Raw genomic sequence first — 12,474 nt, forward strand, 5'->3', positions numbered from 1 at the left:
GCTGCATGGATTGAAAGTGGAAAATTAAATCAAATAATTCCACTGCTGCTTCTTAAATGGAGCTTATTTTCTCATATTAAGCATACTTTTACTTCTCCATATATAATTTGCAGTTTACTGTAGTATTTTCCTGAGACTAATCTTTTGTCATCTCTTTTTGTTAATTGATTAAGGAAGCCTTTAGCTGTCGACAAGTGTATCAGCATTTGCAGCTTGCAGAAGGCTTGATAAATTCATTTCCCAGCTATGCCTATCTTTGTTTGCAGAAATACTCTTTAGTAGAGTATCTAAAAGAATTTGCAAAGTTTTCATTTCTTTGTATAGACTGGTTTTGTGATTTCAATGCAATTTCATAAATAGTGATGTTCTGCAAATTTAGCTGTACTGAGCTGTTAGAAAATGAGGTTAAAATATAGACTGCTGTTAAACCAATGGGATTTCTGAATGGAATTTAATTACAGAATCATTTTAGTTTCTACAGGAAAAAATGGAGTCTCACTTCTGTACTGATTTTCTTTTAAAAATTAATTTTCCCCATAAAATATTTCTATTCAATTATATTACTTGAATTTTTCAGATCATTACCTAATATACATTGCAGTCACAGTGGACATTCTTTACATCAATGCATCCAATACCCACAATTTCCTGAAATTTAAAGGTTTTTTTGAGTCTGGCATGCCTGATCCACAGACCTGAAATTATCTCAGACAGACATTGTGGAGAAGATAGGTATGAAACCTCAGCAAAACCATGATTTTGCTGTTTTTAAGAATAGGCAAGAAATGGAGTTTCAACTCTCTTGATAAGGAGCTGTAGAAGTCTTGAAGAGGAGCTTTGCAGTTACCACACAAACCTCAAATCTTAATTTGCCACAGTAAGGCAAAGAATGGTAGGGTTTGATAGCACTATTCCCCAAAGACTAATTAATTCTCCAAGCATGCATCATCTGGAGGTTGGAAATGTAGAAAACTGAAGTTGTCCTGCAGAGCAAGGACATGAGGGGCTGCATGTAAGAAAACATAAAAAACACCCTTTCCCTCAGGCACCAAGTTGGTAAGGAGGAGAAGGAATGGGTCTGGTAAAATTACCAGGGAGATGAGTAGTGTTGCCAAGTTTAAAGAATCCCAAATCAGGTTTAAAGAATTAATAATTTATCTTTGATATGCCTGAGGTTCTTCTTTTTAAAACTGTAGAGGTTTATTTGCAGTAAAAGTTTTCAGCCTTTCCACATGCAAGCGTTCAGAAAATATTTTTTCCTAAACATAATGAAAATGGGAAAAAGCAGAAACTTGTCATTCGAGTACCTAACCCAGCAGCTGGAGCCTTAAGAAAACCATCAATTTTTTTAAAGCCTTTTTGTCTCCCAGAGGAGATTTGGCATCTGTGGCACACTGGTGGCAACAGCAAGTGCTGTTGCATGGTGACAATCTGGACATGGTGAAGCCAATATGCAGGAAGCATTTTACTTTCCTTATTGAGGTGGAAGGGAGATGAACAATGCACAGAGGTTGAGGGATTTTAACAAAATGTTAACATTCCAGCTGTAACAACCAACATAGAAAAATGATACAGAGATTGAATAGCAACCTCAGAAGACCCAAGAAAACTACTTCAGAGTTTCATTTCTTTAACATATACAAAAAATCAAGCTTGAAATCAGGTGTCACCTACCCTGATATCTGGGTTGATACCTACAGGTAATGAAATTTATCTCTGGAAATACTGCTTTTGCAGGTACTGCTATGTCAGCAGTGTGGGGTGGTGGGTTTTATTTAGGGACATGATTAAACTGGTTAATCGTGTTTTATCTAATACTTATTCAGAAATTACTGTGCTATGGTTGGTTTCTTTTGGAACTGGTTCTTATGGAGACTTGCCTCTGAGGCAAAATTTGGAATTCAAGTAAAATGGGAAAAGCTGATCTCTATGATAGATAATGTACCCTTGTGTTAATCCTTAGAGCACTGGGATTGTAGAATGTGATGATATCTCTAAAACCCTTGAAATGTTCCTCATTATTTGTTGGCCTACTTTGTTTTCTGCCTCCCAGGCAGGCCTGAAACAAATGCCCACTCTGCATAAGGGTAATTCAGTGTTTTACACCTTTGCTGCTTTCTTAGCTCTAACCTTTTCATTCATTTGGTTTTTTCCTAGACGGAGTTATTTGTGCATGCATTCAAGGACCAGCTGGTCAGAAGTGCCCTTTTAGCACTGTACACAGCCCGGCCTGGCTGTGTCCTCAAGAAACCAGCTGTGCCTAGAAACAGTGCAGAAGAAGGGGCTGATGCACAGCACCAGGAGCATCCTTCTCAGATTAAGAGGCAGGACTCTATACCCCATCATTCTGAGTATGATGAGGAAGAGTGGGTAAGTAGCCAGAAAACCTCTGTTGGAGGTCAGTATGAAACCCTACAAATCAGCATAAATGAGCTCAGGCCCTAAGTGTCCTTGTCACCTGTCACTGCAGCGGGGGAAAGGGGTGCAGAACTGTCAAATTGTGCTTTTCAGATGCACTGCAGATTTTGAAGCTAAACTTGAAGGATTTTCCTAAATACAGTGTGCTGCTCTGAGACTGCCTGGTTGTGCATATAACAGTGCAGATGATGAGTGTCTTCTTGCCCAGACAGAAAAATAGTCTTTCTTTGTTCTTACTTGGGTTGGTTTTTCTAGTTGGGCAGATTTAAGGATATGTTGTTCAGTGGGAAATGTTATTTTCTTCCCCACCTCCTGCAACACCCCTTTCCAACCCTCAGGCTGTAACCATTTAAAATGCACGAGTTAACCCTCAGCAGAACAGAGCCCTTTGCCCTTACACTCTGCTTTACAGGGTGCCTGAGATTGTGTAAAATAATTAAAATTTAACTTGTACAATTTAACATGCTTAGCATCTCTTTCAAAGGTATGTATTATTTATATGGCTGAGATTTTATAAATCAATTATTTTGTTAAATATCTTAATAATAGATTTGTTACTTTGCTACATATGTACTGAAGCTATTTTTATTCAATCCAGGCTCATACTTTGAGTTCATCACTGTGTTCTCATAAGTGTAAAGGATGCCAGCATATTCATCTCTACTGTAAATAATTAATAACTTGTGTGAGCTATGGTATTGCACCTGAACTGTAATTTTTATCCACACAAAAAATAAAGGAAGAAGAACATATTTTTTCTAGAAGAAAGACAAGTATTTCCAGCCCCATGCATTAAGTAGTCATGAGATTTAAACAATAAATTACTCACTCTTTTATTTGTCCTCCAGTTTTAGAGCCTTTAATTCATTTTTTTTCTAGTTTTCTCAACAACCTGAGGGGCTGGAATGGTGATTCTTTCTTTGAACTAAAGCCAAAATGTTTGTTTTCAGCTGATGAAACATTCAGAAATTTAAATAAAGCAATAGCTTTCATAAAAGAGAGAAATTTTGCACTGGAAAAAGTGGAACTTTGTGGAAGCTGTATTTTTTTTTTTTCTAGTACTGCAGTTTAGCATCTCTGAAGAGAAGATAGCTTTGCTATATTTCATTACTGTTAAAAAAAAATCTGCCAGGTGCTTGGTCCTCACCTATTAAATTGCATAAGTGGGTCATTTTAAATGTGGGGTTTTGTTCTGCTGAATTAGTAAGATTATCTTGTTTCAAAATTAAGTCTATCTTACTGTTTTCTGAGTTAAACTGAATCAGAGTCACTGTCAAACTTGAGAGAGTATAAATCCTGGAGAAATTTTGTGATTTTTTTCTGAATTTGAATGATTAGACTTTGGATAGATTTCAGTTCTTTCTGCCAGCACAGGTGATAAATAATATGAGTTTTAATGATCAAATTGTCATTAGCATGATGGAAAGAGAAAGAACAAATGCATATGGAATTTGAAAAAAATACTTAATCTACTGTGAAACTTGACTGTGAAGGAAAAAACTTTGAGATACATTGCTTTGCACACACAATGCTCTATACTCCTTTGCTGCTGTGGGGTTTTTTCTCATTATTATAAAGCACTAATGTTACATTTTGCAATTGGAATTTTGGTTTTGCCTAAAATCTAAATCCTTAACTCTTTAAGCTGACCCTTTTTCATCCACTTCACATGTCTGTGTTGCCTTATGACCATCACAGAAGTATGAAGACTTTTCCCAGAGCCACTGGCAGCAGTATGGATTGAGCTGTTTATCTTGGTGCACTATGCACAGGCAGCAGGAAAGCATCACTGCCAAAGGAAAAATATTTAACTTGAGAGTTTTACATTGCCTCTGGGTAGATATTTTGTTCTCCTCTCACCAGCTGCTTCTGCTATCCTAGAACCTCCCTGCAGGATGGCACAAAGCAAGTTTCCATGTATAATACAAAAAAAGGTGGGCACACTGCCACTTGGAGCTGACTCTGCTCTACAATTCTGAGTGGTTTATGTGACTGGAGCTACAAAGAGCAGATAAAGTGGCATTTCCAATAAGCTCTGTACAAATGCTGATGTGGTGATCAGACATGGGGCTGAAAGATTGATGTTGGTGCCACAGCACAAGGGGATGTTAACCATGCACATTACTTAAGATATTTCCTTTACCTCTGAACAGAGCTCAAAAGGACCTCAAGGAAATATCTGAATAACCACTCACATGAAAGAGACACAGCACTTTCAGAGTGCTGGAAAGTGCAGATGCTGTGTCATACCTAGCACAAGTAAAGCACCCAACTGCAGTGGTGTATAGGGAGGGACAAGAAATAACTGAGGAGCTCTGTGGAGAATTCAGAAAGACTGAGAGTCCTTTAAACAAAGAGACAGCCTCTGGAACTCCACTGGCTGGCAGTGTTTAGAAGGAGGACATTGACTTGGGTGCAGTGGCAGGAAAGAGTATCCATTCCTGCTCGTAGAAATGAAGCTGCTTTTAATGATACTTTCAGATCAGATGGAAATTAATTTTTTTGTTTGTTTGTTTTTTTGTTTGTTTTGTGAATGAAAGAGAATTATTTTACAGGTTCATTTTTAATTTTCCTAGAAGTGCCCAGCTTTCACTGATGCCAAGGCCTAGCTTTACATCTTTCAGTGTGCATGTCTGCTAACCAGTGCCACAGCAGAGGTGACAGTACAAGTGTGACTATGATCATTTCTAACCAGCAACATCTAGCTACATGAGCCAGGACTCCATAACATTCCAGATGGCTTCTGAAGTTTGGAAGAAGTAGAAGATGTAAATGTGTCTGCCTTGTCTCAGTGGGGTTAAGTGCTATCACAGGTTTCCACCTTTCCTGTCATTGCTTTGAGCTTTGTACTTAAAGAAGCAGCAATGAGAGGGAGAGAGATCTTCTGTCTCTCATTTTTTCATACCACAAAATTACTATCCACATTGCTCCAGCAACTAGTGGGAAACCTGTGATCAGGGAAAGCGTATCCTGCTTAGGAAAACTAGGGTCTTAGTACTTCAGTGTATCAAGAAATATTTCTCCTGATCCTTCACTTGACACAGAGAGTTTATTAGAATGCTTGCTTAAGAGACTGCATGGACTTTATTTTGTCCTTTAACCTGTCACATGCTGTAAAGTGATCACTTGAGAGATTGTTCTTGGGCAAATTGAAAATAGACTGCTTAAGGAGATGAAAAGTCAGTGGAAAGTGTGCTAGGCCACAGGAAAATATTCTGGAAATAGTAAAGAAAGACAATACAAAATGGATTAATTTCTTCTCATGGAGACTCATAGAAAGCCACTTGATTTGCACTGATTGGAAACTGCATTTTTACTTGAAAATTGTTCCTGCCAAACTGCAGAATTTCAATAGCCTTCTTTGAAAAATGTGACTGCCTTTGGTGCAGACAGAATAACATCTCAGTGAATGATAAACACCTCTACATTTTCTGTCTGCCCACAATCCCAGGAACCTCCTCTGTGAAGCTGTGAGACAGGCCCTTGCTCCCTCTCACTTGCATGTATGTAAAAGCCAGATACATGATAAGTAGAGTGAGCTTTCTCTCTACAGATGTTTATGAATTTTGCTTCTAAACCCTCAGGGAATGTTTCTGTGAATATTGCATAGACATCATCTCAATGCTGGGTTAATAGTTGGTTTGAAAAGAGAAAAGGGCTCTTTCCAAAGTGAAACAAGGGCTCATATTTGTGTTGCTTGTGCAATAACTCCACATGCTCATTAAGATTTTAATGCTTTTGTGTGAGGATTAAACTGTGCCAGCAGACAGAGGAAAGGGAAATTACACTACTGGAGCCTCACTGAGCAACTTGAGTTGCATGTTCCAGCCACTTCCAGTGACTAGAAGCTCTGAAGTTCCCTGATACTCTCTAGTAAACTTGCAGACACTTGGGGCCAGAATTTTTAATATTTTTAGTATTTCCGTACTCTTCAGGGAACCCTTCTCCCCAAAATTATACTTGTGGGTGGTAAAAATCAGTAGTTTCACACATATTCTAAGTGTTTTTCAGGGTTGCTTGAGATGCACACAGGAGGAAACTTCTGAAGGAATCTATACCTTTCTTTTGACTTTTAATTGTATCTAGGCATGTAGATATCAATTTCTTATGTATCGGCTTGTTTCATGTACAGGTACAGATATTTCCACATGTTGCATTGTACATGCAGCATTTAAAGTAGTTGTAGAATAAATGCAGTTCTGCTTGGGTGTGACCAACTTCTTGTCTCTTGTAAATCAACAGTATCTTTTTCATGGTGTGGTTGAAGCATGGGTGTATCTAGGGAGAAAATGAAACCATTGTTTGTGTTCACCTATAAACTGGATGCCTTTGTCCTTAAGGCAGCCCACAAGAATGCTCCAGGAATCAGGTTTGGGGAGCTGGAGGAGAGGAACTCTGTTGTACAGGTTGGGCAAGTCTGTGCCTCTGTCTGTAGGCTCACCTGATGTCTCTTAGGTCAGGGTGCCCTTGTCACAGTTTGCATCCTCAGGAGGAGGGAAGGGAAAGATCAGATCCCTCTAGTCAGGCTTAAGAGAGGCATTTAATTGAAAAGTAGCATTAGGTTTAAATGTTTGCCTTAGTTCTACATTTGCCTACACTCAAAATGCAAGTGTTGCCATTTATATGGAACTATGGTGTTTCTCTGGATTTTCAGTTTTCCTTAACTTTCTCTCTTGTTATTTTTACAACCTCTTTTTTGCATCTGAAGACCTGACATATTGAAAATGCTTCTGGCATTTTATAGTACAAAACAAAGTAGTGACATTATCTTGCCATTTTTAACCCTCAGGCAACCTCTGGTTGCTCAGCATTGTTTTCAGAATGACTCAGCATTGAAACACGGACATGGGGGGTGGTTTCTGTGGGTTTGTTATGGTTTGATTTTAGTCTGATTGCATGTCTTGTGTACAGCCTCACTTCTTGTATGGCTTGGTTTATTGCTCCTTATTTAGTGCTGCAAAAGTACGTGCAAGAGCTTTGATTTATGCAGCATCCAGCACTTGAAGGACCCTCCCTCTATCTCTGTTCCATAACAGCTCTTTCTTATGCTCTTCATTATTTCTTTTGTTCTCTGCTCATACAGAATTTCTCCTACCACCTTATTACTTCTGTAATTCTCTTATTTATTATAATTTCTGTTAAGTATGATGGTTGCAGTTTATGTGAGAGGTGAAGAAGGAAACTGAAATTGTATTACCTAATACACATGACATGACAGCAAGTTTCTCATCCTAGTCTTTGAATTTAACATTTGCTTAGCAGAGTAACTGATGTGTTAAAATACAGGATATGGTAAATTATCAAAAAGAGGTTGTTAAGTACTATGACAAAACTGGCAGTTGCACAAAAGTTTCGATTTGGAAAGGTTTTGAGTGTCTACACTCTTAAGGTATTTAAATAGTCAAACTGCTCAGTTCCTTGCTATTAGACCTGAAATTTTGTCTGCATTTTCATGTCAAGTTTGAAGCATGTGTTCTTCAGTGTCTAAAACCATAAGAGTTTGGGTTCATTCACACTGCAAGAAAAATCTCCATGAAAAAAGGCTTAGGTTGGTAATAGGCTGAAGAATGACAGAAGCAGTCATGCTGGCATCTAATATTTCTAGTAACTTGCATGTGTCTGTCTCAACTTTAAGGGGTTAATAAATTACTATTGTCTTTTTTATTTTTTTTATTTTTTTTCTTCAGTAACATGCAGTGATAATTCTGCTCTTTTCAGGACAGGGTGTGGGCCAATGTGGCAAAGAGTTTGAACTGCCTTATTGCCATGGTGGACAGACTGCTTGAAAAAGACAACATCAGCAACATTAAAGAGGGTGAAAATGAGTCTTCAGCAGCAGATTGCCAGGTGTTGCATACAGATGGTAAGCAACCCCTCCTAATTTTTTTTTATCATTGACAAGAGTAAATAAAAATTTAAACAAGTACAGAAAAGTCATCTAGAGCAGACTCCATAGTATCTTTGAGAGCACAATAGCATGGTTTTGCACACTTGTAGGGAGGTTATTGATCAAAGTACAGCTTTATTGTGTGCTCAGACTGCTTGACGTGATAACTTGTTTGTGCCAGAGTGCAAATCTTTTGAAGCCACAATGTTTTGTTTTTGAAGGCTGATGCAATTTAATTTACTTTAGATTTTACTTCTATGTAGTATTTTGAGGGGAAAAAATTGGACTGTGTCTTACCCCATAGAAAACTTGCAAGGAAAGGTGAACATTCTGTATCAGTGTCATTCTCCTGCAAACTCGACCAGTTTTCTGAGGTGATATACCAATTTTTGCTTTCTAATTTGATAAAATTCATGTTTACCTGGATTTACTTGTCAGCCTGTGTCAAAAAGCCAAATGGAATAATTCCATGGGATGATGGGATGACCCTCCTCCGAGGGTCCTTGTCACCAAATCTTCTGATCCTCTCCTATGGCTTATTCATGTTTGCATTCTTGATGCATAGATTAGATCTGTTTGATAAGTCTGAGAGTTTCTATTCTGAAAGTGTGTTGCAACAAATGAAACAGGTCCTTAGTGACAGTGGTGGTACTACTAAAGCAAGGAAATCAGAGCCAGCCTTTGTGCCACTCTTCAGCTAAATAAAACAACTCCCCATACAAAGCTACAAACCAACACAACTACTTTGTTTTATGGAGATTTGTATAGTTTGGACTTTTATTTTTTCATTGTGCTTTTTTACCAGTATGTGAGGTTTATGCTGGAGTCCTGGAATCCTTCTTTTCAATGCCAGATATGTTGAACTTGCTTTTGTATGAATATTTCAGAGAGCAGGTTATTCCTTATCTGTTTGGTTCCCTAAGTTTCCTTAGGGAAACTACCAGGCATGTAATGTTAGAGATGTAGATGATATCATCTCTGTTCTCTAGTGAAAAATATTAACACAGCTTTCTACACTTTTCCTGCCTTCCTCAGAGAAGGTACTAATATTTAACAGCCAGGTAGGTGTAGTTTTGAACTTAGTATCTGTAGATGGTCAACCCAATCATATTCATAGGGTTTAAAAAAAAAAAAAAACCATAATATTTTTCTTGTTCCTAACTCCCTTCTCTTCCCCATGGTGTTAACAAGCTTTCCTGCTATTGTAAGAAGTCCAGAATGTCTTGTAGAAATGTTTTGCAGGTAAAGTGGTAGTAGTAAACTTTCACCCAGAGTTTTCCCCCAGTGATTGTACTGCATTTATGTGTGTATGCATAGAAATATATGTTGTAGGTTTTGTTTGTGTTTCATAGTTAGGGAGCAAAAGTTCAAATTTCCAGACCTCCTTCCTCTATCTAGAAGAAAAAAAATTTAAGTATTATAATAAGTAGACATCAAGTAGAATGAAAGGTAGCTCTTGCTAAGCAATAATGATAGCTGTAACAGTTAGAAAATGATAGATGAGTTTCATCAGATAAGAAGTTGTCTTCTGGAGCTGGTGGGCCAAGGACACAAAAAATATCCAACTTCTCTGGTGCTGGAATAAATTCTTCGTTTTTCCTATGTTTCAGAGCCATCCCATTCAGAGCTGTTTCTCTTGAATCAGTACAGGTGTCCTTCAGTGAGAGCAGTCAGTGCTTTTGTTGAGCTGTTCTGAAAGTTCTCCAACACTCCCTCACATGAGAGCTGCAGAGATTTGTGGGGCAAACTGCTGTGTTTTCACGTTCTTTTTGAGTAAGACATCACTTTTGGAATGCCTTGGACAGTTTATAGGACTTTCAAGGTCATACAGAAATGGAGACATCTTAAAAATTGCTTTCTTCTATAGAACTAGTTTTAAAGATGGAGCTTTCTGAAGAGCTATCCAGGTGTGTGCCAAAGTTGGTTCCCTAATGATTTTCAACACTTTGGGGCCAGAATTTTTCATGCTTAAATTCTATTAGAATATGGATTTAGATGTTTGTTTTTCTCTGCAACTCCCTCTCTGAACTTTAACATGAAACCCTAAGAGTGCACTGTGGAGCACCTACACAGAGATGGAGATTCCAAGCTTTCAGTTATAAATTTGGCTTTAATTCTGCTTCATTTTACACTTGAAGCCTGGTTATGAGTTCACAGCATTTTCCTAGAAACAAAATCACTCTGTACACTCATAGATACATTTCTAAAATTACAGAATTTTGTGCTACTTACAATTCACAAACATGACAGAAATGCGAAGCTTGCCACATCTTGCTATTATATATTATACATAATTTGAGCATACTTGACCATAATGTATTTTATTAATGCTGCAAATGTATGGGCATAAATTGATCTTTGAGTCTGAAACTGTTTTAGTGCTGCAGTTAATCCTCAGAGAAATTGGGCTGCTTTTGTAAGAAAAATGAATACAGAGTTTTGAACAAAATATTGACAAATATGCCTTGTATGGAATGAAAGTATAGTGTGAAATTTTTGCTTATTTAGTGAACCTGACTGGGTTTTTTGTAACATATAGCAGTGAAAAACCTGTCAAAGAATACACAAGTGTTCCTTTTAGATGACAGAAAATGTTTTGACAATGGTTTGATGCAATAGCATCTTCATATAAATACAGATGTTGTCGTAGCATGTATTCAGTTTCCTAAAGTAGGTTTGTATTTGCAGTCTCAGTGGTGACATTGTGTGATCTTATTCCTTTTTTTTCCCCCAAACATGTTTATATTTATTGTTTAGAATCTTTGTAATTAGAAATATTGGAGGACTTTTTTTCCCCTGTACTCTGCCTTTCAATGTGAATTATACTTTCCTTAGCCTTAACTTTTCATGCAGTCTGACCTTTGAGTGTATTCTAAAGACTGAATTTGAGTTACAGTTACCAAGGTAACATGCTATGGTTTCATCAGTTGCAGGATTATGAATCCTCTGCAGGATAAATCAGGAAGAGAGAAAGATTTTTAAGGAGAGGGGTTTTTTTTTTTTTGTTGTTCTTTGAACTCTCATCTGGTTTGCCTTGGAGAAATACATGACAACATTAAATTCTTTTTATTTTTGCTTTTTCATTTTCCATGAGAGTTGGAATGTGAAAGCCTGTCCTGCAGCATTAGAGGTGCCAGTGAAACACAGCAGTTTGCTCTTGTGCTTACACAGCCCCTGACAGATCTCCGGGTTTGGCTGCTGTTTCCATCTGCTCCTTGTACTATCCCATCAGAGCTCCCACCCAGCTATTCCTCCTCTGGCTCTGGGTGAGAACTCTCTCATTTGATACATACAGGATCCACCACATTATCTCAAACAATTTGAGCTGCTGGAGTGATTGCCTGGCATTTTGCATTTAAGTGAATTATGGATTTTTGTAAGCTCTGTGAATTGGCTGCTGATAACCTTCAGCATAGGTAGCAAAGAGCACCTGGGGAACATTGCCACATTTCCTAGCTGCAATTAGAGGAAAACTCTGCTCATACCCACATTGCTACAGAAATATGTGGGTTATTTTTTCTTGTATTATCTGATACTTTTTGGGGACTACGTAAGTCTAGATTCAAAATTTCTGACTTTCAGTGTCCTGGGGATCAGCTCTGCATCCTTTCAATGCATCCCTTCCAATGCAGTGCTGGTAGAAGTGGGAAACAAAGTCATGTGCTAGATTTATTTGCATCTTTAGAAAAGCTTTTATTATAAAATATTGTTGAGTCAGGAAGATGAAAAAATCTCCTGTAGTCTGTCTCCTTGACTGTCAGACAATTTATTTAGAGTAACAACATGTGAAAAGCTTTTTCTTCCCTTCTTCCTTGCATTTTTCTCTCCTTTTCTCTTAAGTTTGTTTTTGTATCAATTTTACTTATACCTTTTTTTTTTCTTTTCTCTCTCACTTCTGTTTCATCCTTTTCTTTTTCATGGGATCCTTACCTGGGCTGAATGTAGCCAGCAATACAAGACAACCCCTTCAGCAGTACTTTCTCTAAGTGCTTTGGTTATAAACAGAAGCTGAAAAACGTATAAGGGAAAGAAGGTGTATTTAACTGAATCAACAAACTAAAACAAGATATCAGAATATTTAGTTGCACAGCATTCACAGAGCAAGATTTATCCATTACTCCTATTTTAAAGTGTGTTAGATTTCCTTAGCTTTGTCTTTTATTACCTTT

At 37.6% G+C, this 12,474-nt stretch overlaps 1 protein-coding gene across 8 annotated transcripts in view; it reads left to right on the plus strand.

Annotated features, from left to right (window-relative positions):
• The window catches only part of INPP4B (inositol polyphosphate-4-phosphatase type II B), a 279,334-nt gene that overhangs the window by 214,224 nt on the left and 52,636 nt on the right, over positions 1-12,474 (plus strand). For all 8 annotated transcript variants that reach the window (XR_013774362.1, XM_079306680.1, XM_079306678.1 and 5 more), the window contains 2 exons: positions 2,158-2,370; positions 8,137-8,281. Coding sequence is in view for 7 of the 8 variants with exons in the window: in XM_079306680.1 (XP_079162806.1) it covers positions 2,158-2,370; positions 8,137-8,281 (358 nt within the window). In the remaining variant the exon portion in view is untranslated. The remainder of the gene's footprint in view (positions 1-2,157; positions 2,371-8,136; positions 8,282-12,474) is intronic.

Source organism: Erithacus rubecula, assembly GCF_903797595.1.
Source record: "Erithacus rubecula genome assembly, chromosome: 5".
NCBI classification, from domain to species: domain Eukaryota; kingdom Metazoa; phylum Chordata; class Aves; order Passeriformes; family Muscicapidae; genus Erithacus; species Erithacus rubecula.